General features: G+C 43.8%; 1 protein-coding gene across 2 annotated transcripts in view; it reads left to right on the forward strand.

The window, feature by feature from the left end:
* The window catches only part of TGFBRAP1 (transforming growth factor beta receptor associated protein 1), a 73,617-nt gene that overhangs the window by 23,990 nt on the left and 21,657 nt on the right, over nucleotides 1-27,970 (forward strand). For both annotated transcript variants that reach the window (XM_045077617.1, XM_004764374.3), the window contains exons 2-4: nucleotides 544-1,244; nucleotides 11,992-12,186; nucleotides 14,633-14,787. In XM_045077617.1, coding sequence (XP_044933552.1) covers nucleotides 557-1,244; nucleotides 11,992-12,186; nucleotides 14,633-14,787 — 1,038 coding nt within the window. In that variant the 5' untranslated portion in view covers nucleotides 544-556. The remainder of the gene's footprint in view (nucleotides 1-543; nucleotides 1,245-11,991; nucleotides 12,187-14,632; nucleotides 14,788-27,970) is intronic.

Raw genomic sequence — 27,970 nt, forward strand, 5'->3', positions numbered from 1 at the left:
GGTGCTGAGAAGAACACCACGTGCCAGATGCAGCTCCTGCCTCAGTGTTTCTGACAAGATCTGTGGGGCAAGGTTTAACCAGCTGAGGTAGCTGCGTCCCACTGTTCACTAAAACACTCAGCCAAGTGGCCAGAGAGGCTCAGGGGAAGATCAGTGAAGACCCTTTTTGCCTTTTTCCAAATAGTTTCTGTTATGTTGTCTCGGGGTGGATCTGTGTGCTGGTCTTCTGCAGCACACAGAAGCTCTTGGTCCTCTCCCAAGAGCAACCTGAGGAAACTCCATGGACTTCTGGGCTCCACTGAGAATGGGCAGGATGGCCTTTGTCAGGAGCCCACGCATGTGCTCTCCTGCTGCGGTCTTCCGTTGCCTGGTGGAATGAGACCCAGAGGGAGAGCTTTTCACCCTAGTGCTGTTTCTTAAGTGTCGAATAGTTTCTTTCCAGTGAAATCATAACTGAGGAAGGAGGTATATCCATTGTGACCTGACATGGTTCTGCTTGGCGTTCGTTCCCCTGAATTAACGTCCCAGTCCTTCTCCCCGCAGGTCACCAGCAGACATGATGAGCACCAAGGCCTTCACGCTGGTCTCTGCCGTGGAGTGGGAGCTGCTGGCAGGTGACAAGGAACGGGTGCACATAGAATGCGTGGAATGCTGCGGGAAGAACCTTTACGTGGGTACCAGTGACTGTGTAGTCTACCACTTCCTATTGGAGGAGCGGGCGCTGCCCACCGGGACAGCCACCTTCTCTGCCACCAAGCAGCTGCACCGACACCTGGGCTTCCGGAAGCCGGTGAATGAGCTGCGAGCAGCCTCGGCCCTCAACAGGCTGCTGGTGCTCTGTGACAACTCCATCACCCTGGTCAACATGATGAGCCTGGAGCCCGTGCCCTCGGGGGCGCGCATCAAAGGGGCCACAGCGCTGGCCTTGAACGAGAACCCCGTGAATGGGGACCCATTCTGCGTGGAAGTCTGCATCATCTCGGTCAAGCGCAGGACCATCCAGCTGTTCCTGGTGTACGAGGACCGGGTCCAAATCGTCAGGGAGGTGTCCACGCCGGAGCAGCCCCTGGCTGTGGCCGTGGACGGCCACTTCCTGTGCCTGGCTCTGACCACGCAGTACATCATACTGAACTACAACACAGGCTTCTCCCAGGACCTGTTTCCTTACTGCAGCGAGGAGAAGCGCCCCATCGTCAAGAGGATCGGGAGACAGGAGTTCCTCCTGGCAGGTCCCGGAGGACTGGGTGAGCCTCCACCAACCTCCACCTCCCGTCTGTCCATTCCTTTTGCTTTACCTCCGTGAGCCCTTGCACAGTCCCTAGCTGTGAAAGAACCTAGCTGTGAAAATAGGTACTCGTGAGGAGTATTCACCAGCACTAGGGATGCCTGGCGAGATATAAACAGAATTCCGAACCATTGTGCACTCTAGCATTCCTTTAGATTGTCCAGGGTATGTAGAGTCCATGGAACAAAACTAGTCACAAGGTAGAGCCAGCTTTCTTCTGTGCTAGCGGAGCCTCGAGATGACACAGGGAGAAAATTCCTTTAAGTAAATGACTACAAAATAAAAATCTGTAAGCCTTCCATATAAGATTTTTTCCACGTGGGTGGGTTTGTCCGGTTGTTTGTATTCTTCGTTATGGAAAGGAGTGTAGCTCACTTAGACATAATTTCAGGCGTGACACCCATTACTGAACTGACTGCAGTTTCATCACACCGCACTGTCTTGTCACCAGGCCCCGAAAGGGCTTTGGCTCTGTCGTTGGGCCTCGTGAATTCCCTGTGCTGCCTTCTTGAAATTCAGGCTCAGAGCTGTTCATGGTGTGGGTGACTTTTATTTTCTTTCAGTCACGGTTGGCTCATTTTAGGGTTCATGTGTGTCTGTGACACACAGTGGGTGCTGGGGAGGGTAAGCATCCCCTCACTCCCGGTGCTCATTAACCGTAGTCTGTGTGTAGGCATCTCACTCCAGGTGAGGGGTACAAACATATTTTCTGGTCACAACAAAAGTTGAGTCACAAACTCTGGTCAGTGAACACGTACAGATTTTTTACTTTCTTAATCAGTTTTATTTTTTTGATCCATTTTGGGTTCACAGCAGGATTGAGCGGAAAGTGCAGATTTCCCATATACCCATTACCCCCAGACATGCACATCCTGGTGCACCATCCGCATCTCCCCACCAGAGGGCCGCATTTATGATAATGGACGTATCTACAGGGAGACTTTATAACCTCCAAGGTCTGTAGTTTACGCCAGGGTTCACTCTTGGAGTTGTATGTTCTTTGAGTTTGGACAGATGTATAATAATACGTATCCATCATCATGGTACCATAGAGAGTATGTTCACTGATTCTCGGTGTTCAAAATTCTTGTCTTCTACCTGTTCATCCCCTGTACCCCCAACCTCTGGCAACTGCTGATCTTTCCAGAGTGCTGTGTAGTTGAGCTCATACAGTACGTTACCTTTTCACATTGACGTCTTTCACTTAGTAATATGCATTTAAGTTTCCTCTGTGTCTCTTCATGGCTCAATAGCTAAGATTTATATATATATATATATATATATATATATATATATATATAAATTATTTGTTTATTTATTTGAGAATGAGCACACAAGCAGTCAGAGCGACAGGCAGAGGAAGGAGGCAAAGGAGGCAGAGGGAGAAGCAGGCTTCCCACCGAGCAGGGAGCCTGACGAGGGGGCTCGATCCCAGGCCCCCAGGATCGTGACCTGAGCCAAAGGCAGATGCCTCACCGGCTGAGGCACCCAGGTACCCCACGATAGTTCAGATTTTTACTTTTTAGAGAAAATATTCTTTACCTCAGCCACCTTTTTTTCTTAACAAAAATTCCCAATTTTAATAAAAATTTGTGTTATGGAAAACATAACTAAATAGAATATTATAATGAGCTCAAATGTACCCATCGCTCAGCTCCAGCTGTTATGAATTCCTTGCCAGTTGTTTAATACACCTCCGTTTCCCCTGCTTGATTATCATAGCATCATGGGCCTGATAACACTTCTCCTAGAAACCATTCAGTGTAAAGTTCTAAGTTCCTTAAAAAAAAGAAAGAGAAAAGGAAAGAAAGCCACAATACCATTGCATACCTAAAAATAAATATAACAGCAATTCCTTAATATCACCAAACATCAAGGCATGCCATGTTTCTCCTACTATCACACATATTCAAAGAGATATATGTAAATACTACCTACATAAATTTGTGTGTAAGGATATGTATGTTCTCCAGTTTGAGTCAGATCCCTTATGAGGCCTGTACATTGCCGTTGATTGATCTGTTAAGCGTCTCTCTGTCTCTTAAGTTCTCTTACGGTTCCTGCTCCTCTTTTTATCTTTTCCTAACTTTTTGTTGAAGAGGTTGGATCACTTCACCTGTCACCTCGCACAGCCTGAATTTTGATGATTTTTATCCCCTTGTATTGTTTACTATGTCAGGTTGACCTTTGTGTTTCCTGCCAGCTGATAATTAGGATGCCAGGTGTTGTCAGATTCAAGTGGGGGATGTTTGGGGATTTTTTTGTTGTTGTGTTGTTGTTGTTGTTTTGCTTATTTCGGGGAGAGGCCAGACTTCGTCATCGGGGTGGAGGCCTTGCATCGGGTTGTGTAATTTCTTTCTCTTTCTGCGCTGGCAGTGGCTGTTGATGAGTGATGCATACAGCCTTTCAGTCTTGGGGCTGCCAAGTGGCAGCGTCCTCTTCCTGTCCCTTCCTCCTCCATGTGTTAACTGGACTGCTTCAGTGGAGAGGAACTTACTGTATTTGGTTGCCCCCGGGTGCATTGTTAAGAAAGGCAGAACGAGGAGGTTCTCAATAAGATGATCCCTTCTGTCTTCCAGAAGTGGCCTTTTTTTTTTTTTTTTTAAAGATTGTATTTATTTGACAGAGAGAGATCACAGTAGGCATAGAGGCAGGCAGAGAGAGAGAGAGGAGGAAGCAGGCTCTCTGCTGAGCAGAGAGCCTGACGAGGGACTTGATCCCAGGACCCTGAGATCATGACCTGAGCCAAAGGCAGCGGCTTAACCCACTGAGCCACCCAGGTGCCCCAGAAGTGGCTTTTTAAAAGATATCATGACGCATCATGGATTCAGACACATATGGTGCGTTTCCATATATTTGTGCTTGGGAGGGGCTTGTCCACGTTGACTGCCAGGCACCTTTCACAGGACCCTAGAACTCGGCTGGCTTCCTTGCCTTCTGGTGTGGAAGGTGTTCCAGGTTCATTGTGCGCCTTTCCTTTCCCAGATCTGGTTTCAGCCATTTCTCCAAGGATCCCTGATGTTTAGAGACTGGGCTAGTGCTAGATCTGCTCGTTGCCCATTGTGTTTAGGCTTCGTCATTGAACAGAGTTGGGAAAGAGGCATTTCTATAAAGGTAAAATCCATGGTGAGGCCCTACTGATAGAAACAATTCACGGCTCCCAGGTGTTGACCTCATCTGTCTCTATGCTCTGTCTGCTTTCAGCCACATCTAGGGTCTTAGTAAACCACTGCCGACATCCTTGTTCCTTTGACTAGTCCCACAGTATGCAGAACAACAATACTAACACCATTGTTCCCACAATGTAATGACTGAAAACAGTTTGATTGTTTATGGTTCTTTTTGTCTTGAGGGATTGGGAGGGAGACAAACCATAAGTGACTCTTAATCTCACAAAACAAACTGAGGGTTGCTGGGGGGAGGGGGTTTGGGAGAAGGGGGTGGGATTATGGACATTGGGGAGGGTATGTGCTTTGGTGAGTGCTGTGAAGTGTGTAAACCTGGCAATTCACAGACCTGTACCCTGGGGGATAAAAATATATGTTTATAAAAAATAATAATAAAATTAAAAAAACAAAACAAAACCAGGAATTGACCGGTCACATTACTATGTTCTGAAGTCACTTGGAAGAGTCCCCCTCTGTTTGGTTATCCCACCACCTGGATACATAGTTAATTCATCTTATTTTACTTTTGATTTTAAGGAATTGCTTTATTTTATTTTATTTTATTTTATTTTATTTTATTTTATATTTTCACTGTGTAAGTACGTGCAATGTTCCAAGTCATGTGGGCTACAGCAAGGTATACCCAAAGAGCTGATTCCTGGCTTTTTCCCCCATGGGAAACCTTTATTTTTATTTATTTATTTATTTATAAAATTTTTATTTATTTATTTGACAGGCAGAGATCACAAACAGGCAGAGAGGCAGGCAGAGAGAGAGAGAGGAGGAAGCAGGCCCCCTGCTGAGCAGAGAGCCTGATTCGGTGCTCGATCCCAGGACCCTGGAATCATGACCGGAACTGAAGGCAGAGGCTTTAACCCACTGAGCCACCCAGGTGCCCCAGGGAACCTTTATTTTTATGATATTTTATGGTTTATCCTCTCATTTTTTGATAAAAAATACAAATAAATATGTAAATATTAGCATATCTTTCTCAGCATTTTTTTTTTTTTTAGCCTAACAATGTATTATGGAGACCCCTTTGTTATATAATCCAGAGATTTCACAGCGTCATGCTACTCCGTTGTGTGGAGGTGGTGTCGTGTTTTATTATTTTTTTTTTAATTTTATTTACTTATTTGACAGAGAGAGAGATCACAAGTAGGCAGAGAGGCAGGCAGAGAGAGAGGGGGAAGCGGACTCCCTGCTGAGCAGAGAGTCCAATGTGGGGCTCGATCCCAGGACCCTGGGATCATGACCAGAGCCAAAGGCAGAGGCTTAACCCAGTGAGCCACCCAGGTGCTCCTCGTGTAGTGTTTTTAATCAGGCCCCTTTTAGTGGGCATGTGGGTTTTTCCAGTTTTACAATTTTACTAGTGCCTTATTTTTTTTGTACTTTCCTGGTGGATCTATGGAAAAGCCGTTTGTAGGTGGGATTGTTGAGTCCAAATACAAATGCATGTGAGTTTTGCTAGGTATTGCTGTATTCCGTTGATAAATGTGTGTGCATTTTCTGTTCTCCCCAGCAACATATGACAATGCCCGTTTCCCCTCAGCTTTGCCAAAAGAATAGGGTATGTTGCTGAGCTTCCTTCTGTGTGGTCCCCAGTCCTGTACATGAGAAGTAGTTAATTGCATTTTTCCTGTGTGAGCAAGTGTGAACACTTTTTAAAAAGATTTATTTATTTATTTCGGGGTGTGGGGGGAGGGGCTCAGAGGGAGAGGGAGAGAGAATCTTAAGCAGACTCCTCTTGGAGCCCGAAGTGGGGCTCGATCTTACAACCCTGAGATCATGACCTGAGCCAAAACCAAGAGTCGGTTGCTTAACTGACTGCCACGCAGGCGCCCCAAGAGGGGACGTTTTTTCATACATTTAGGAGCCATTGCATTTCTTTTGATGGGGATTGTCCTTTTCTCTTGCCATTTCTTTTAGTGTCCTTTCTGTATTTGAGATACCAGCTTGTTGCCTGGTATAGGTTTCAAATATTTGTTTCCAGTTTTTACCATGAAAAGCTTTTCTTCAATGTTCCTATATAATCAAATGTATTAACCTTTTTACTTTACTAAGTCTTGATTTTGAATCACAGTTAGGCGAGAAGTCTACCACCCAACCACCAGTGCACATGACTTCAAGTCATCATTAGGGTCGCTTCCCTGTCTTCTGGTTACAGACAAAAATCACCCATGTTTTCTGCTGGTATTTTTGTGGTTTCATTTTTCATGATGCAGAGTATAAGGAACAGATTTAGTTTTTCCTTTTCTCTATGGCTGTCCATTATCCCAGCCATCCTACTACAGAGCCCACCCTCTGTCACCCAAAGGATATAGAAAGCCACCTTTAACACACACCGAATTCTCTTACGCCTTTGGCTCTATCTCTGGATTTTCTGTTCTGTTCCATCAGTGTGTTCGTTTGCTTATGAGCCCGTACCTTACTGTTTCAGTTATAAAGGCTTTATAGGGAAAACATTTGACACCAATCACTTGTAAGCTCTCTTATATGTTACCTATATACAGGTTCTGTATGCAGCATAGTAATCAGCAGCTTTATTACATGGATTCAGAATTAAGTTCAGGTACGGATGCCTGGGTGGTTCAGTTGGTTTGGCTCCTGATCCTGGGATCCTGGGATGGAGTCCCACCCCCAACACCCATGTCCCTCAGCAGGGAGTCTGCTTCTCCTTCTGTTCCTCCCCCTCCCCCAACTTGTGCTCTTTCTCTCTCCCTGTCTCTCTCAAATACATAAATAAAATCCTTATTTAAAAAGAGTTAAGGGCGCCTGGTTGGCTCAGTGGGTTAAGCCGCTGCCTTCGGCTCAGGTCATGATCTCAGGTCCTGGGATCGAGTCCCACATCGGGCTCTCTGCTCGGCAGGGAGCCTGCTTCCTCCTCTCTCTCTCTCTGCCTGCCTCTCTGCCTACTTGTGATCTCTCTCTGTCAAATAAATAAATAAAATCTTTAAAAAAAAATACAAAGAGTTAAGTTCAAATAAATACTCTAATGAATGCAAATGCACCTTTAAACATATAAAAGCTATGTATTTTCATTTTGCTTTTCTTTCTTCTGAAGATTTCTCCTGTGTCATGAGAAACCACTCTTAGCCTTTTGCCTTAGCTTAGATTTTCCTGTTCCCAGCAATATTTTGTTGAAATTTTCATAATGCAATTGAGTCTTGTGATTTTAAACTCTGTCCTTTGATACCACTTCTTGAAAAATGCAGACAATTAAGCCTCTCCCGACTCCACATGGTCCCCTGGTTGCCTGGCCCCCTCCCCTTCTCCCAGCTCAGATAAGGGGACCTCTGATATTTAAAGGGTTCACTGTTGAAAATAATGCTTTTTAAAAATGTACCATGTACACATTTGTTACATTTGCATGTTGACAGCACTTGACTCCAACAATATAGAAACAATAGAATTTGTCACCTGCTCTGCAGGCATGTAGTTAATTGGGGGGTGTAAATAACAGTACCTCCGTGCCTAACTGGTTCTGGGCACCTTCTAATGCCCGACCTGGGCCTATCAGCTGCCAGTGACCGCTCTGCTCTTTTATTCCAGTGTCATCTTCTGCTTTTTGGGTAAACAGAAGCCTTTGTTCTGGACCTCTGGTTTCTGCCTATTCCGTTACAAGAACATTCATGTCAGGGCCTCTGCACCGCATATCTCCTGGGCTGGGTGGTACCCAGCCTTACATGGGTAAAGGCAATCACTGGAATTTAACTCCAGGAGGAGGCAGGACAGCATCTTACAGTCCATGTTCCTGGGGGAGTGTGCTATACATGGTTATTTGACCCGAAATCTGGCAGCGTCATTGGGCTTACGGCTTACGATTTGCCAGGCACCCCGGGGGAGTGGCATGCCTTCAGGTTATTCCAGCTGGCTGGCTCTGAACGTACAGAAGGGTCAAGAGAGTGCTTCCTCCTCCAAAGTTCAGTCCTCCTTCCAGAGTCTTAATGCTTCCCAGAGCCTTGGGCCTCGCTTTCTCCCCACCAGTTTTAATGCTGCCTGAACACCTGGGCGGTGTTGTTGGTAGGCCAGTTCCAATGGTAATGGTGTTCTCTCTGGTATGGTAAAACACTGGCAATGCCAAACCCAGGGCCTTGGGTCCCAGGCATTGTCCCACCTCGGCAACAGAACCAGGCGACTCTCTGTATTCTGCCCACCAGCCTCGGGAGCAGTCCTCCCTCACACTCTGCAGATGACGGTCCCTCTCGGGTCATCCTGTACTCTGCTGTGGCTTCTGCTGTGCTCTGCGGAAGCATGGTGTGTCCCCCCCTTCCTGCCTTCAAGAAGCATGCTACCACCACCCCCTGAGAAAGCCCTGGAACCCCAGGCTTGCGTCTCTCCAAAGTCTGTGACCTCCAGTTCCAGGAAGTGCCAACACTGCCTCTCAACCAGCTCTGCATCCTGGTCCCTGTTTCGTTTCAGACTCCTCAGTCTGTTCGATCTCGAGGCTGACTCCCGCATGGTGGCCCTTGCCTCCCCTTTTCTCTTGCTCCTACTGAGTCTGTGGCCAGGTTCCCTGATTCACCCCCAGAAGTGGCTGCCCCCTCTGTTGTGCCCCAGCCCTGGCCTGGTCCAGCCCACCTCCATGGTGGCAGGCAGCCATCCGGCCCTCCTCGTGTGGCTCCTTGCATACACTCTTCACACTCCTGCCCAACTGGCCTTCAGAAGCCCCCGTGATCTATAACAAGTGTGGGCCGCACTCCTTAGCCCGCCTAGGGGCCAGCGCTGCCCATTCCAATGCCAACTTGACTTTCAAACAGGGTTTGTCCTGTTCTGGGGACACATGCTGGCCCCACTGCTGCCCCCTGCATGTGTCCTCTTCCCTGTGCAGGCTGGGCTCTGATCACTCAGCTCTAGACTTGACCTCCAGCAGTACTCCATCTGCACTCAGAAAGTTTTTTGCACCTTTCTGTGTCCTGGTCTCCATCTCTTGTGCCGTCATTGTTTAGGCATTTCCCTTAACACTTTCACCACCTTGAACCCTTGAATCCATTGTCCGTCTCTTGGTAGCGAACTCCGTGCTCCACACAGTGAATGTTCACTGAACTGAAATCACTGCTCAACACGCTAATTTGTAGTAGTTCTTTTTGTCTGTACTCATTTAAGAGAGAGAATTCTTTTCTGTTCGTGGTGCATTCACCCAGAGCCACATCATCTTTTAATGTATTATACTTAATTTTATACTACTATATTATTTATACTATAATACATAATATGTATACTATACTATACTACTATACTATAATATATAATATATATACTATAATATATATTTATACTATTATATATAATATATAATATATATTTATATATAATACATATTTATACTACTATATTATATTATACTACTACTATACTATATATAGTACTATACTACTATTATTATATATAATATATACTATACTATATAATATAATATATACTACTATATTATATAATATATACTACTATATTATATAATATATATTATATATATTATACTACTATATTATATACTACTATATACTAAAAATATCGCAGAGACCACCCTTGTACTTATCGGTTGGCAATAGATTTAAAAGTGGAATCAATTAAATTCAGTTTGGGTAGATAATACCCAAATTATTCTTCAAAATATATTTTCTTATACTATACCAATACTTGTCTTTATCAGTCTATAACATTTGGCTAATCTGATGAGTAGAAGTTGTTTTTACTATTTTTCATTTAAACATGTAACCTTAGTTACTGATAAATATGAGGCTCTCTTCATATACTTATTAGCCATTTGCATTTTGTCTTTTGTGATTTACTCTTTTATAGCCTCTCTTTCTGTATTGAGTCGTTGGTCTTTTTCCTAATGATGTTTGGAGACTCCAAAGGGCCAAAGGGAAATGCTCCAGATCAGAATGGTTTACATAAAGCAATTGTGACTTCTTAGTAGATGACATGTACACACACACACACACACACACTCTCTCTCTCTCTCTCTCTCTCTCTCCAGGCTTATTGTGCTGTCATCTTTTTTTTTTTTTTTTTTTTAATTCAAGGTAGCTAACATATACTGTAGTTTCAGGAGTGGATTTTGGTGATTTATCAGTTGCATATGACACCCAGCGCCCATCACAGCAAGTGCCCTCCTTCATGCCCATCACCCATCTAGCCCATCCCACCCTCCCCCCAGCAACCCTCAGTTTGGGAGTTCAGTTGTTGCTCGCACATGCCGAGAACCCATACGTAACTTGTTAAGGAGGCCGTAACAGTGCTCTGAGCACAGCGTTGTTCTCCAGGGAGGGCCTCGCGTGTGTTCGGCAAGAGCAGGGTGAGTATGCATGTGTGAGGTGCCACGTGCTACCCAGTTTCAGGAACGGCCCAATTCAGAGGACAAGAGCGATGTTTGTAATTAATTGATTAACTGTAGTGTATTTTAGTCTTTGTAACTACAAAAAATTTCGGTGCATTGATGATTTCACAGTTCAGGAATTTTGCCATATGCTACAGTTGAGATAACCTTCCCTTCTTTATTTAAATCTTGAAGTTCTCTGTGTACCTCTGTGTCTCCCCTCCCTGTTCTCCATCCTGTACAGCAGAGACCAGGTGTCGTGGTGGTTTGCAGGCAATAACACGCTGTTTCTAAAGGTGTTTTACATCAACTCGTTTGAAAACTAAGTTTTATTGGACTGACTTTACTTTGCAAATGTATTAATTTTGGTAAACCCCATATCTGCAGACTATATAGCTCATCGAGAAATGGCTGGTCTGGTGCTTCATGCACAAGACAGATAAGCTGTCATTTGTTATGGAAGTTATTGACAAACACTCAACAGCAGTGTGTCTTGCAGTGCAAACTTGGTTCTGTCCCTGCATTCGAGGGTGCGTGTGTCCAGTATTAGACTGCAGCTCCGAGCAGGGGCAGTTCCTGATAGGATGCCTTGTGCAGTGCCTGGAACATCGTAGGAGCTCAGTAAATGTTTGAGGGAATGTTTTCAATACTCATTCAACAAGGAAGGGCCGTAACTTAGGCACGCTAACGTGCTGGAGGACTGGATGTGGAAAAGACCTTGCAGAGCTGCTTAAATTGCTGGGAAGTAACTTTTTCCACACAGTTGAGGACATGTACTTTATACATCTTCCAGGCGGTACATGTAAACCTTTTTTTAAGCTCATTTTTAACTGGAAGTAAATGAAAGGTATACATTCAGGGCGAGGTAGTTCTCGTCCTGATAAAGTCATGTAGGCTTCTTCACACCTGCAAAATATTTTTTTTTTTTTTAAGATTTTATTTATTTGACAGAGATCACAAGTAGGCAGAGAGGCAGTCAGAGAGAGAGAGAGAGAGGAGGAAGCAGACTCCCTGCTGAGCAGAGAGCCCGATGCGGGGCTCGATCCCAGGACCCTGAGATCATGACCTGAGCTAAAGGCAGAGGCTTTAACCCACTGATCTTTCCGATCATAAAACAGAAGGAAGAAGGGGATGGCATTCTTCCCCCAAACCCATCTACAGGAAGGAAAAATGCCACAGGTCTTCTGAGGCGCACCTGACTCTTCCCGTTTTTACAGGCATGTTCGCCACAGTTGCTGGTATATCTCAGCGGGCTCCTGTGCGCTGGTCAGAGAACGTGATCGGCGCAGCCATTTGCTTCCCGTATGTCATAGCACTTGATGATGAATTCATCACGGTGCACAGCATGTTGGACCAGCAGCAGAAGCAGACCCTGCCCTTTAAGGAAGGCCACATTCTACAGGATTTTGAAGGTACTGCTTTGCACAGAAATCTCAATGAAATTAGGTTATCAATCCGTTTGTGATGTTCAGTAGATGTTAGTAAGGATCCATTCGGAGCTGGACCTCGGGCTAACTAACCTTCGAAGCTACACAGTTGCTGGTAATGCAGTCTCTGGGCTCCAGGGCCTCCAAGGGCAAAGGGGAGATAGACATTTGGGCAGAGAGCTGTAGCAGTGGAAGAACTTGATAGGCATGAAACAAGGCCAGTTGGGAGAGCAGAGGAGGAAGTGTTTCTTGGAAATATCAGGGAGGGCTTCCTGAAGGAGATGGTATTTTAGCCAAATCTGTAAGGATGAGTAGGAGTCAGCCAAGCAGATCTGGTGTGAAAGAACACCAGGTAGAGGGAAAGGTGCCTGCAGATCTGCACAAGAGGGAGCCCTGAGCTTTAGGTCATGCGACCAATTAAGGATGACTATAGCACATCATGCTTGAGGGGGGCCGGCCTGAGATGAGGCTGCAGCAGACCAAGGCTGTGTGCACCAGTGAGCCAGGCAAGGGATTTCTTTCACTTTTCCTAAATTTTATTATGAACATTTTCAAACATACTGAAAAGTTGAAAGGAAAACAAAGTGAAGCACCATAGACCGTTCAGCTAGACTCAGCACTTGGAAAACATTTTGCCAAGCCGTTCAAAAGTAAGAAAAAGACATCATGATAGTTAATCTGAAATACTTCAACATGCATCTCTTAAGAATGAGAGCATTTTCCTATGTAACTGCAAAGCCCTTGCACCCCTTAGAAAATGAACTCTAATATCCTGGCCATGTTCAGATTTTCCCAGTTGTTCGAAGAAGATCTTTTATGATATTTTCCTCAAACTGGGAACGAATCTAGATTTATACGTTGCATTTGCCACTTACGGATTTTAGCTCACCAATGCCCTTCCTGTTCAGGACGTGACAGATATCACTTACTAAGACTTTCGGCCCCCACATTAAGCGTGTCACGCTTCAGTTGGGGGCCCCAGTACACACATCAGAAGGGCATGCCATGGACCAGTGGTAGAGGTGGGCACGGGGTCATGGGCACATAGAGGCTGCTGATGTAACCTCCCTTGCCCCCGGTGCAAACAAGGAGAGGCTTCCCAGGAAGAGGGACCCCTGTGTAGAGAAGGGACAGAATCTCCTCTGAGTATGAGAAAATGACTTCGCTTGTGATATAGGAGACACGTAATCTTAGCAAGAGAGCGAGTGGGAAGGCTATAAGGAAGATGTCCAGGTAAGGAAAGATGAGGCCTTCTGTGACACCAGACAGTGGGGCTGGAGTGGAACGATAGCTTCCTAGGAGAGAAGAGTGGAAGATCTGGGAAGACTTGGCTGACCCTGAGTCATCCTTCAGACAGGAAGGAAACATCATCTCATTGCTTCCTGTACACAGGTGATAGTTTTCTTAAAACAGTGTCTGGAAGGGAGCAGAGCCCAAAGCTTCATAGCAGGAGTGTGCCTTCGATTAGAGCTCCAGTTCTGTGGACTGTCTGCACAAGGTCTCACAAATCCCATGAGGGTGATGGCCACTGGTCTGTGACCTCACAGGGCTGTCCGGAAGTGATAAGTTCAGACCAAAACTTGGTTATTTGGATGGTAGGTGAATCTGAAATACCTCATGGTTCAGAGTGTAGTATTATAATCTTAGTTTCCTATAAGCTAACATGGAAAGAAAAGAATTCTTAAAAAATTTTTATAAGAAGTATAGCATAATTCTCATAGATCACCATAATTGATCTCTACAACTTCTTTGGACCGTATGTTATGTATCTACTCAACTGATTTTATTTTATTTTATTAAGATTTTAGTTATTTGAGAGAGAGACAAAGCATGAGCAGAGGGAGAGGGAGAAGCAGGCTCCCTGCTGAGGGCCGAGCCCACACAGGCTCAATCCCAGGACTCTGGGATCATGACCTAAGGTGAAGTCAGATTCTTAACCAACTGAGCCAACCAGGTGCCCCACTATTCAGCTAATTTTAAATTAATCAGCCCCCCCCTTTTAAGATTTTATTTATTTGAGAGAGTGAGAGAGCATGAGAAGGGGGCGGGTCAGAGGGAGAAGCAGACTCCTCACAGAGCCTGGAGCCCAATGTGGGACTTGATCCGGGGGACTCCAGGATCACGACCTGAGCTGAAGGCAGTTGCTTAACCAGCTGAGCCACCCAGGCGCCCAGCACTTTCAAATAAATGGCAGAAAAGCTTATTTTTTACTTTGGAAATGTGGTATAGCATCCACTCTTTTCCTGACAGTTAACAATATGGGAGGAAGGAAAGAAAAGCATTGCAATGTATAATTTCTTTAGGAATTTTGTGTTGGGAGAACTACAGTGAAATCAGCCATCAGATTGGATGACAAGCCTGTTTTGGGAGAGCAGTGTATATCTGTGCAAGATGTTCTTTCTCTTTCCAACACTGTTGAATTTTTCCCCAGGAAGAGTGATTGTCGCCACCAGTAAAGGAGTTTACATCTTGGTTCCATTACCCCTGGAAAAGCAAATACAGGATCTTCTAGCAAGTCATAGAGTGGAAGAGGCTTTGGTTTTAGCAAAAGGAGCCCGGAGGAACATTCCAAAAGAAAAATTTCAGGTTTGTAATTAAGTCGGTCCCAAGAACGCATGCCGCCAAGCCACCAGCTAGCGAACATTCGGATCTCACTAACATACGTTGGCCCTTTCTGTGCGCCATGACCTTGCAGATCAGTTTTGGCTCTGGTGTTTTGTTTTCACAGCTTGTTCACGTCACACAGGTACGAAGGCTGTTTGCAGAGCAGTCCGAGACAGCTGGACTGAGGTCTCACTGCCCACCGAGCCCAATAAACCTCTGGTTTGATTCCAGGGTCTCATATACACACCAAGTAGTATTTTCAATTGACTCTCTTCTTCAGTGGGCCTTCAGAGAAGGGTCAGGAGCATAGTTCTCCTAAACCAGCAGAGTAACCGTATCAGCACATCACAGTTCAATATTCAGAATTGGTAAATACAACAGAGATAGGATTACTTTAAAATATCAGGGAGAAGTAAAGACAAATTTTAGACCTTGGATCAAAAGAGATAAAGTCTACTTGACTTTCAAATAGGGAGATGGTAGAAACTCATTCATTCAGTAGTTTTTTTTTTTTTTTAAAGATTTTATTTATTTATTTGACAGAGAGAGACACACAGAGAGGGGGAACACAAGCAGGGGGAGTGGGAGAGGAGGAAGCAGGCTTCCCACCGAGCAGGGAATCTGATGTGAGCTTTGATCCCAGGACCCTGGGATCATGACCTGAGCTGAAGGCAGTCACTTAACCCCTGAGCCACCCAGGTGCCCACATGCAGTTTTTCTGAACAAAAAGACAATATGGTCTGATGAGGAGAGTAGGGGAATAGATAAAATGCCCTAAAATGGGGCTGGACATCTTTAATTTCTATGATTATATAAAAAAGAGTGGACTTTACAGATAATGCTATAGAAGCCAATATTAGTAAGAAAAAAATCCCAGCTGGTTCCTGTGGAATTATAAATATGTGAAACTACAATAAACCTCTTGTTCAAATTAGAAAAAAAATTTTTTTTTAAATTCTAAATTAGAATTTGTCTCCTGATTTAGAATTTGTATTTGTTGGGATGGAGTTGAATGTTAAAAGTTTATAGACTTCTAGTATCTATAGGAAAAGCTTTGTTAGCCATACTGATAAATGGCCCAATACTGCAGGAATCTATCTAATTATTTCTGGAGGAGAAAACTTTTAATGCACTCGAGACAGCAACTTTAATGTAGTTGGGGTGATAAATAAAACTGATCCCTCTCTCTCTCTGCCTGCCTCTCTGCATGCTTGTGATCTCTGTTAAATAAATAAATAAAATCTTTAAAAAAACCCAACTGATCCAAGAATCACAAGTTATTTTTATGTCCAATGAAATCAGGTTCCCTAAAAATTGCTGCTTGATCGGTTGTTAGGTTAGTTCATGTTACACTATGTATTTGAAAGTAATGAGACATCCTGTGAGTGTGTGTATGCTGTACTGAATATTGAAACTGATCATGCAAAGTTCTGTGATGTAATCATGATCCCTTGACAGTTACCAATCAGTCTGATTTCCACACGACTCACTGATTGTTGTGGGATGAAGTAATGCCTTCTGACCTCAGTTGCTTTCTGCTGCCAAGTAAAAGAAGACCAGACATGTAATTTATGGTTAGGGGTATGAAAGTGGGCATCTTTTTTGGTCATTTTTTCTTTTTTTGTCTAGTTGACACACGATGTTACGTTAATTTCAGGTGTACAGCTCAGGGATTCACTGACTCTATACATTATGCTATGCTCACTGCAAGTGAAGAGGGTGTCTTTTCTGCATTTAAAGGTTGATAGTGTTCCTTTTTGTTCTGGATTTTTTAAGATGAGACTTATCTATTTGCGTTCAGCAGGGGGCAGCAGAGGCAAAAAGAAGAGCTGTTCAGGGGCCTTGCTATGCTGAGCGCACTTCCCTCCACAGCCTGTAGGTCAAAGCCAGGTGGGGTGGCCATACCTTCCATAGGGTCTGAGGTCTGTCATTGCCCTTTTTGCTCTCTACCCCATAAGCCTCCTGTGGACATCTTGGATGTTTAGGTGGGCCACATGTTGGGGCACCCCCTCCTTGCACACACACATGCTTTAGGTGTGCAACGTTTTCTTACAGAAATCTCCAGTGTTCCTTGTCTGATCTTTGCCCCCTCCCCTCTCCTTTTGCTGGAGTAGCTATGTGCAGTCAGTATGGGATCTTATTAGTTGTCATCTTGCTCGGACATCATCTGAGTGTCATCTTGGTATCTTTTCCTTTCCTTCATGCTTTCTGCCTTCTCGCATTTGCTGCAAACTCCTATATCTAAACCTGGAAATACACCCTGAAATGATCTTGAATTCAGCCTTCATTCCCCGTGCCCATTGCTGTTGCTGTACAGACCCTTCTGTTTTGCCCAAGTTATTATTTTAACAACCTCAGTGTGTGTGTGTGTGTGTGTGTGTGTGTGTGTGTGTATAGTCCATCCTCCATGCCACTGTGGGAATGTTCTTTCTGACTTATAGATGGACTCCTTTGCTTAGAGTACTGCGGCTTTCCAAGCCCTTCGTGGTCTGGCCCCGCCCACTTCCATGACCTACCTGCCGCCTCAAAGGCTTGAGGGCAGCCCCTTAACAGCTGACAGCTCCTAAAGGAGCCAACATCAACTCCTGAGCCCTGCAAGGTGCCTGGGCTCTGCTGGGCCTTTCAAAACAGTTTTGTTTTGTTTTGTTTTTAAAGATTTTGTTTATTTATTTGACAGACAGAGATCACAAGTAGGCAGAGAGGCAGGCAGAGAGAAAGAGAGGGGGAAGCAGGCTCCCTGCTGAGCAGAGAGCCCGATGCAGGGCTTGATCCTAGGACTCTGGGATCATGACCTGAGCCGAAGACAGAGGCTTTAACCCATTGAGCCACCCAGGTGCCCCTCAAAACAGTTTTAATTGTCAGAACGATTTAGAAGTAACCAGCACTACTATCTGAAGATGGGAAGGCAGGACAGCTGAGAGCTGGTTTCACGCATGGACACCTCTCTAGTTGCATGGGTGCCAGCCCTCAGAAGCAGCATGTGCCCCGCCCCTGACACTCCCCCTGCCCTCCATCCTCGATCCTGCTCCCACCCTGTGCCTTGCCTCCAGTTAGCAGAAGGAGCCCTGGGCTTTCACACCCCTCTCTGCCCTCCCCTTTGCCTGATTCCTGATACATGCAGGTTTCAGTTACTGGGTGTGCTTCCGGACTGGATAGTGGTTTCCATACTCCCATACTCTGCTTACCCCTCTTTTTTTTTTTTTTTTTTTTTTTCTGCTTACCCCTCTTATCTGAGTCCTCCCCGTCCCCCCAGGCAGAACCGATCCCTCCCCTGCTTTCTGCGGTTTGTGTGTCAACACTCAGCACAGGAGTCGGCACTTGGTTCAGGCCTTTCCTGCCCAAGTTCCTAGGTGGACTCTGTCCTCTTTGTCCCCAGGCACCCTAGTCCGGACTGGGCAGAAACTCACTGCTCTAAAAACAGAGCCCGGTATATAATGGATTGTGGAGCAGATGGTTTGTGTTAAAAAGCAGAACCAAGAGGGAAAAATAATATTGACAGCAAAGGAGAGAATTTTCCTGAATGTGTATGTGTTTTTGAGGATGAGACGTGACTCTTGTGATGATGAGGTGCATTATTTATTTTAGCCTTCGGGTGCTTCTGACCAAATGCTGGACCCCGGCTTAGAGGAACTCAAAAAGGAGAGGAAAAGGGACCACAGTCCAGCCTTGTCCCTCTCCTCCCGCCTTCATTTAAAGCAAGTATCTGCTTTGTGTTACTGACTCCTGAACTAGGGAGGACTTTATCAAGAAGTTTAATTCTGGGACTGGGATTAAGGACTAGTGCTTCCAGAGATCCCAGAGGGCCAGAGAGTTTAGATCTTTAAGAAAGCTGGACTTTCTTTTTTTTCTTTATGTTAAGGTATAAGATGTCATAAAGAAAGCGGCAGTAAGGAGACCTCTTGCATTAACAACGGCTTGTGTCAGGAAGCTCTCCTGATTTTTGTCATGTACTATGGAAAGTATTCATATTTAAGCTTGAACTCTGGTATCTGTGGGGTACTTTTTCTATTTCACCTAAAACTATTTGAGTATGTATCTTTAAAAGGCAAGATTCCCCTTTTAAATGTAACCACAGTGCTATCTACAGAACTCCCCAAAGTCATCAGAGAGTCCTTCAACGAACAGAGTCCCATCAGTGTTCACATGTCCCAGGTGTCCTGCGAATGCTGCGTCTTGCCATTCTCCTTGTCCCCCACAGAAGTTCCAGGCACAAGCATGTGCCCGAGCCGCTCGGAAGCAACCTCTGTGCAGACCTGCCACCCTGTCTTTGATTTATGTAGTTAGGGTCCTTTGTTTCGTTTGACTTTTGCTTTCTAGGGATCGCTCTCTGGAATTTAATTTTGTTTTCTGATTATGTAAAATATTTACGGAGCTCGAAGGAATCTCTCCTCCCTTCACCTCTCTTGCCCCCCACCCCCAGTCCCTCTCTGTTCCTTCTTCCCTGTCCCCGGGTCTTTTTTTGGTGTGAAACTTGTGATTTGTGTTCTAATGGTTACCCTAGTCCTTTGGTTTTCTCTTCGTCTTGCGGGAGGGTGGAGAGAGCTCCTGTTTTCTGTTGTTTACCCCCTTTGAGCAGCACTTTGGAATTAGCTGGTGAGCTCTTGTTGCCTTCCCCTCTTCTTCCCCAGCATCTATATGAAAGTCCCATCCCTTTATCCCCACCATGTCTGTGAGCACATTTTCCTTCTGTGTCATCTCCCCATGGCCCCCTGGTTTTGATGGTCACGTAGTCTCTGCTGTCGCATGCATACAGCCATCTTCTGTCTCCCTTATATTTGTCCATCATTGTTCAGGGCAGATGCATATGGAACGCTCGGGGCACATTTTATGCTGCCGACTCTCCGGGCCTCTGGTTTTCCGCAGCTATCGATCCTCCTGCAGATGTCCCAGCAGGGGCATATGGGAGCACTGTCCCTGCACGTTGACAGCAGTTCCTCTACAGCCTTTATACTTGGGGGCCCATGTGGCTGGCTGTAAAGTCTTTGACTCATGTTATCTTTCAGTGAGAAACTTAAGTAATTTCCACCATTATGTTTTGCCATCAAGAGCTGACCAGTATTGGGTGACAATCTCAATTCCTTGCCCTTATAGCGACTTGGTTTTTTGCCTTGAATGCCCAAAGGAGTTTTTCCTTGTCTTTCAAGCTCAGTCTCTCCTTGTCACCTGGCAAAGTAGAGCCGGTGAAGACCCTTTCCCCGGCAGTCAGGCTTTCCAGTGATAGTGGTTTGGGAACTCTGGCTTTCGTGGCCTCACAGCCCCTTTTCCTCTGTCCACTTCTCCCCCCATTTTCTAACATAATCTGGTTCCTGTAGTTGGTGGTGGGTTTGGCTTGTGCTTTTGGGTTTGTGGACATGCCCAGTCACTTTGTGCTATTACAAATGTTGGCAGTAGGGTTTTGGTTTTGTTATCCCTGATTGTTTTGTCTGTTTTACTTGTGGCAAAACACACAGTAACATAAAATTTACCATCCTCACCTTTTGTAAATCTACAGTTCAGTGGCGTTGAGCATGTTCCCACTGTTGGTCACCCATCACCACCACGCCCCTCAGAATGTCTTCCCATCTTGCAGAACTGAAACTCTGTCCTCATTAAGCAGTAGCTCCCCATCCCCCTCCTCGTGGCAATGCCATGCTTTCTGTGTCAATGATTTTGACTGTCAGATACCTCATGTAAGTGGAATCATGCAGGATTTGTCCTTTTGTTCCACGGCTTGCTTTACTTAGTATGATGTAATCAAGCCTCTTCCATAGTTATATGTCTGAATGTCCTTCCTCTTTAAGGCTGAGTAGTATATTCCATTGTACACAAGTACTGCATTTTGTTTTTCCGTTCATCCACTAAAGGACACTTGGGTTGTTTCTACCCTTTGTCTATTGTGAACTGCTCTGAACTAATTGTTCTGTTTTATGAGAAGGCTACAAGAGTAAAAAGACTGCCCTGCCACAGTCTTTCCAGATACCATGGTTCTGAAGCATTTTAAAGTAATACTTAAAGTTTTAGTAAACTTACACACATATACTCACAAACACATTCTACTTGGTGAAACCTACTCTAAATCAATTAAAAACATAAGTAACAAAAAACTACTTGCACTTTAAAGCACAGAAGGTATTCTGATTTCTCTAAAACGTCAGGCCTTCCTTCAAAAAAATTTTTAAATAAAGAATGGCCTCAGAAAAATGAATATGAACAGATATTTCATAGAAAGTAAAATCACCTGCCTTATGAATGTATGAAAAGATATTTTGTCTTATGCATACAGAGATGTGCAAACTAAAAGTTCATGAGTTTATTTTCCATTCAGATTGTTAAAATCAGAGGGTTTGGGGATACTCTGTTGAGGGAGTGGGGAAATGGACACTTGCAGAAGTCACTTCTACTAATGTAAATTGCCTGCAGGAGGACGAACTGATAATCTCTCTCCAAGTTACACAGTACAGTTCTCCTAAGGGGTATTCTACAGGTCTAAGCACAAAAATGCCAAATAACCAATGGAGAAGACTCTACATGATCAAATTGGTTGTTTAAGAAGAAACCCAACAACCCAGATGCTGCTGAGAGAGGAGTGGTTAAATGTGCTGTGGTCGAAGAAGTAGCAGGCTGAGACTACATCAGGTAGCAGGAGATCAGCTAGATAGCTTATCTAAAGATTGCAAACACCTACAAATCCAACGGGAGATTGAAAAGAAGAAGAACAGCAATTCTAGAAACAGAAAATCAACCACTTTCTGTAAGGTAGGACTCGTGGAGAAGTAAATCCAAAGCGATGGGAAGATAGACTGTGGGGGGAGAGGCCAGCTCCCGGCAAGTGACAGAGCAGCGGAGCACAAAATCAGGACTTTTAAAAACCTGTTCCGCTGAGGGACATCACTCCAGAGGCTAAACCGCAGTGAAGCTCACGCGGGGTCAGCGTGGCCTCAGGTCCCGCAGGGTCACAGAAGGATCGGGGGTGTCTGAGTGTCACCGAGCTCACAGGTATTAGAACGGGGAAGCCGGCTACAGAGACAGAGCCGAGGAATGAGCTCTCAGCTTGGGGTTACCTTGAACCAGTCGCAGGCTTGGTGAGCTCGGAGCGTGGCCAGAGGCCAGGGAGACAGGAGTAATTGGGCGCTATTTTCTGAGGGCACTGAGGAGTGGGGCCCCGAGCTCTCGGCTCCTCCGGGCCGTAGACTGGGAGGCCGCCATTTTCATTCCCATTCTCCGGAACTCTCTGGAAAGCGCTCAAGGAACAAAAGCTCTGGAAAGCAAACCCAAACGGATTACTCAGCCCGGCCCCTGGTAAGGGCAGCGCAATTCCGCCTGGGGCAAAGACACTTGAGAATCACTACAACAGGTACCTCCCCCAGAAGATCAACAAGAAATCCAGCCAGAACCAAGATCACCTACCAAGGAGTGCAGGTTCAATACCAAGGAGAGCAGCGGAATCTAGAGGAGGAGAAAGCAAAGCACAGAACTCATGGCTTTCTCCCCATGATTCCTTAGTCTTGCAGTTTTTTACTTTTTTTATTTTTTTTTAAAGATTTTATTTATTTATTTGACAGAGAGATCACAAGTAAACGGAGAGGCAGGCAGAGAGAGAGAGATAGAGGGAAGCAGACTCCCTGCCGAGCAGAGTCCGACACGGGACTCAATCCTAGGAGCCTGAGATCATTACCTGAGCCGAAGGCAGCGGCTTAACCCACTGAGCCACCCAGGCGCCCAGCAGTTTTTTACTTTTTTAACCATTTCTTTTTTTAACGTTTTTAAACTAGTTCATCTAAGATATATATATATTTTTTTCTTTTTTATATTTTTTCTTTATTTGTTTTCTTTTTTTAATTGTTTCTTTCTTTTCTTTTTTTTTTTTTCCTGAACCTCTTTTTATCCCTCCCCCCCCCCCCATGATTTGGAATCTCTTCTGATTTGGTTAAAGCGTATTTTCCTGGGGTCTTTGCCACCCTTTTAGTATTTTACTTGCTCCTTCATATACTCTTATCTGGAAAAAATGACAAGACGGAAAAATTCACAACAAAAAAAAAAGAACAAGAGGCAGTACCGAAGGCTAGGGACCTAATCAATACAGACATTGGTAATATGTCAGATCTAGAGTTCAGAATGCCGATTCTCAAGGTTCTAGCCAGGCTCGAAAAAGGCATGGAAGATATTAGAGAAACCCTCTCAGGAGATTAAAAGCCCTTTCTGGAGAAATAAAAGAACTAAAATCTAACCAAGTTGAAATAAAAAAAGCTATTAATGAGGTACAATCAAAAATGGAGGCTCTCACTGCTAGGATAAATGAGGCAGAAGAAAGAATTAGTGATATAGAAGACCAAATGACAGAGAATAAAGAAGCTGAGCAAAAGAGGGACAAACAGCTACTGGACCACGAGGGGAGAAATCGAGAGATAAGTGACACCATAAGACGAAACAACATTAGAATAATCGGGATTCCAGAAGAAGAAGAATGAGAGAGGGGAGCAGAAGGTATATTGGAGAGAATTATTGGAGAGAATTTCCCTAGTATGGCAAAGGGAACAAGCATCAAAATCCATGAGGTGCAGAGAACCCCCCTCAAAATCAACAAGAATAGGTCCACACCCCGGCACCTAGTAATAAAATTTACAAGTCTCAGTGACAAAGAGAAAATCCTGAAAGCAGCCCAGGAAAAGAAGTCTGTAACATACAATGGTAAAAATATTAGATTGGCAGCAAACTTATCCACAGACACCTGGCAGGCCAGAAAGAGCTGGCATTCAGAGCACTAAACAAGAAAAACATGCAGCCAAGAATACCATATCCAGCTAGGCTATCATTGAAAATAGAAGAAGAGATAAAAAGCTTCCAGGACAAACAAAAACTGAAAGAATTTGCAAACACCAAACCAGCTCTACAGGAAATACTGAAAGGGGTCCTCTAAGCAAAGAGAGAGCCTAAAAGTAGTAGATCAGAAAGGAACAGAGACAATATACAGGAACAGTCACCTTACAGGCAATACAATGGCACTAAATTCATATGTCTCAATAGTTACCCTGAATGTTAATGGGCTAAATGCCCCAATCAAAAGACACAGGGTATCAGAATGGATAAAAAAACAAAACCCATCTATATGTTGTCTACAAGAAATTCATTTCAGACCCAAAGACACCTCCAGATTTAAAGTGAGGGCGTGGAAAACAATTTACCATGTTAATGGACATCAGAAGAAAGCAGGGGTGACAATCCTTAGATCAGATCAATTAGATTTTAAGCCAAAGACTATAATAAGAGATGAGTAAGGACACTATATCATACTCAAAGGATCTGTCCAAGAAGAAGATCTAACAATTTTAAATATCTATGCCCCTAATGGAGCAGCCAACTATATAAACCAATTAATAACAAAATCAAAGAAACACATCAACAATAATATAATAATAGTAGGGGACTTTAACACTCCCCTCACTGAAATGGACAGATCATCCAAGCAAAAGATCAACAAGGAAATAAAAGCCTTAAAAGACACACTGGACCAGAGGGACATCACAGATCTATTCAGAACATTTCATCCCAAAGCAACAGAATACACATTCTTCTCCAGTGCACATGGAACAATCTCCAGAATAGATCACATCCTGGGTCCTAATCGGGTCTCAACCGGTATCAAAAGATTGGGATCATTCCCTGCATATTTTCAGAGCACAATGCTCTGAAGCTAGAACTCAGTCACAAGAGGAAATTTGGAAAGAACCCAAATACATGGATACTAAATAGCATCCTTTTAAAGAATGAATGGGTCAACCAGGAAATTAAAGAAGAATTGAAAACATTCATGGAAACAAATGATAATGAAAACACAACAGTTCAAAGTCTGTGGGACACAGCAAAGGCAGTCCTGAGAGGACAATATATAGTGGTACAAGCCTTTCTCAAGAAACAAGAAAGGTCTCAAGTACACAACCTAACCCTGCACCTAAAGGACCTGGAGAAAGAACAAGAAAGCAAGCCTAAACCCAGTAGGAGAAGAGAAATCAAAAAGATCAGAGCAGAAATCAATGAAATAGAAACCAAATAAACAATAGAGCAAATCAATGCAACTAGGAGCTGGTTCTTTGAAAGAATGAATAAGATTGATAAACCCCTGGCCAGACTTATCAAAAAGAAAAGAGAAAGGATCCAAATAAATAAAATCATGAATGAAAGAGGAGAGATCACATCTAACACCAAAGAAATACAATTATAAGAACATATTATGAGCAACTCTACGCCAACAAATTTGACAATCTGGAAGAAATGGATGCATTCCTAGAGACATATAAACTACCAAAACTGAACCAGGAAGAAATAGAAAACCTGAACAGACCCTTAACCAGTAAGGAGATTGAAACAGTCATCAAAAATCTCCAAACAAAAGCCCAGGGCCAGACGGCTTCCCGGGGGAATTCTACCAAACATTTAAAGAAGAACTAATTCCTATTCTCCTGTAACTGTTCCAAAAAATAGAAATGGAAGGAAAACTTCCAAACTCTTTTTATGAAGCCAGCGTCACCTTGATCCCCAAACCAGACAAGGGTCCCATCACAAAAGAGAACTACAAACCAATATCCTTGATGAACACAGATGCGAAAATTTTCACCAAAATACTAGCCAATAGGATTCAACAGTACATTAAAAGGATTATTTACCACAACCAAGTGGGATTTATTCCAGGACTGCAAGGTTAGTTCAACATCTGCAAATCTATCAATAAATAAAAGAAAGAACAAGAACCATATGATACTCTCAATAGGTGCTGAAAAAGCATTTGACAAAGTAAAGCATCCCTTCCTGATCAAAACTCTTCAAAGTGTAGGGATAGAGGGCACATATCTCAATATTATCAAAGCCATCTATGAAAAACCCACCGCAAATATCATTCTCAATGGAGAAAAACTGAAAGCTTTTCTGCTAAGGTCAGGAACACAGCAGGGATGTCCATTATCACCACTGCTATTCAACATAGTACTAGAAGTCCTAGCCTCAGCAGTCAGACAACAAAAGGAAATTAAATGCACCCAAATCAGCAAAGAAGAAGTCAAACTATCACTCTTTGCAGATGATATGATACTATATGTGGAAAACCCAAAAGACTCCACGCCAAAACTGCTAGAACTTGTACAGGAATTCAGTAAAGTACAGGATATAAAATCAATGCACAGAAATCAATTGCATTTCTCTACACCAACAACAAGACAGAAGAAAGAGAAATTAAGGAGTCAATCCCATTTACAATTGCACCCAGAACCTAGGAATAAACCTAACCAAAGAGGCTAAGAATCTTTACTCAGAAAACTATAAAGTACTCATGAAAGAAATTGAGGAAGACACAAAGAAATGGAAGAATGTTCCATGCTCCTGGATTGGAAGAAGAAATATTTTGAAAATGTCTATGCTACCTAAAGCAATCTACATATTTAATGCAATTCCTATCAAAATACCATCCATTTTTTTCAAAGAGGTGGAACAAATAATCCTAAAATTTATATGGAACCAGAAAAGACCTTGAATAGCCAAAGGAATATTGAAAAAGAAAGCCAAAGTTGGTGGCATCACAATTCCAGACTTCAAGCTCTATTACAAAACTGTCATCATCAAGACAGCATGGTACTGGCACAAAAACAGACACATAGATCAATGGAACAGAATAGAGAGCCCAGAAATAGACCCTCAACTCTACGGTCAACTAATCTTCGACAAAGCAGGAAAGAATGTCCAATGGAAAAAAGACAGCCTCTTCAATAAATGGTGTTGGGAAAATTGGACAGCCCCATGCAGAAGAATGAAATTGGACCATTTCCTTACACCACACACAAAAATAGACTCAAAATGCATGAAGGACCTCAATGTGAGAAAGGAATCCATCAAAATCCTTGAGGAGAACAGAGGCAGCAACCTCTTCGACCTCAGCCACAGCAACATCTTCCTAGGAACATCGCCAAAGGCAAGGGAAGCAAGGGCAAAATTGAACTATTGGGATTTCATCAAGATCAAAAGCTTTTGCACAGCAAAAGAAGCAGTTAACAAAACCAAAAGACAACTGACAGAATGGGAGAAAATATTTGCAAACGATATATCAGATAAAGGGCTAGTGTCTAAAATCTAGAAAGAACTTAGCAAACTCGACACCCAAAGAACAAATAATCCCATCAAGAAATGGGCAGAGGACATGAACAGACATTTCTGCAAAGAGGACAACCAGATGGCCAACAGACATATGAAAAAGTGCTCCACATCACTCGGCATCAGGGAAATACAAATCAAAACCACAATGAGATATCACCTCACACCAGTCAGAATGGCTAAAATTAACAAGTCAGGAAATGACAGATGCTGGTGAGGATGCAGAGAAAGGGCAACCCTCCTACACTGTTGGTGGGAATGCAAGCTGGTGCAACCACTCTGAAGAACAGCATGGAGGTTCCTCAAAAAGTTGAAAATAGAACTACCCTATGACCCAGCAATTGCACTACTGGGTATTTATCCTAAAGATACAAACATAGTGATCCGAAGGGGCACATGCACCCGAATGTTTATAGCAGCAATGTCTACAATAGCCAAACTATGGAAAGAACCTAGATGTCCATCAACAGATGAATGGATCAAGAAGAAGTGGTATATATACACAATGGAATACTATGCAGCCATCAAAAGAAATGAAATCTTGCCATTTGTGACAATGTGGTTGGAACTAGAGGGTATCGTGCTTAGTGAAATAAGTCAATCAGAGAAAGACAACTATCATATGATCTCCCTGATATGAGGAAGTGGAGATGCAACATGGGGGGGTTAAGGAGGTAGGAGAAGAATAAATGAAAGAAGATGGGATTGGGAGGGAGACAAACCATAAGTGACTCCTAATCTCACAAAACAAACTGAGGGTTGCTGGGGGGAGGAGGGTCGGGAGAGGGGGGTGGGTTATGGGCATTGGGGAGGGTATGTGCTATGGTGAGTGCTATGAAGTGTGTAAACCTGGTGATTCACAGACCTGTACCCATGGGGATAAAAATATATGTTTATAAAAAATGAAAAATTAAAAAAAAATAAATGCGCTGTAGTCTAGCAGGCTGTCAGGATACCACGCAGCCAGGAATAAGAACCAAGGACTTTATGTGTTGAGGCGGACGGTTCTCTGAAAGACAATGAATTAAAAATGTAGAGAGTGCTACTATAA

This window comes from Mustela putorius, unplaced genomic scaffold (genome assembly GCF_011764305.1).
Source record: "Mustela putorius furo isolate JIRA1106 unplaced genomic scaffold, ASM1176430v1.1 tig00000224_pilon_pilon_pilon, whole genome shotgun sequence".
In the NCBI taxonomy this organism is placed as follows: Eukaryota; Metazoa; Chordata; class Mammalia; order Carnivora; family Mustelidae; genus Mustela; species Mustela putorius.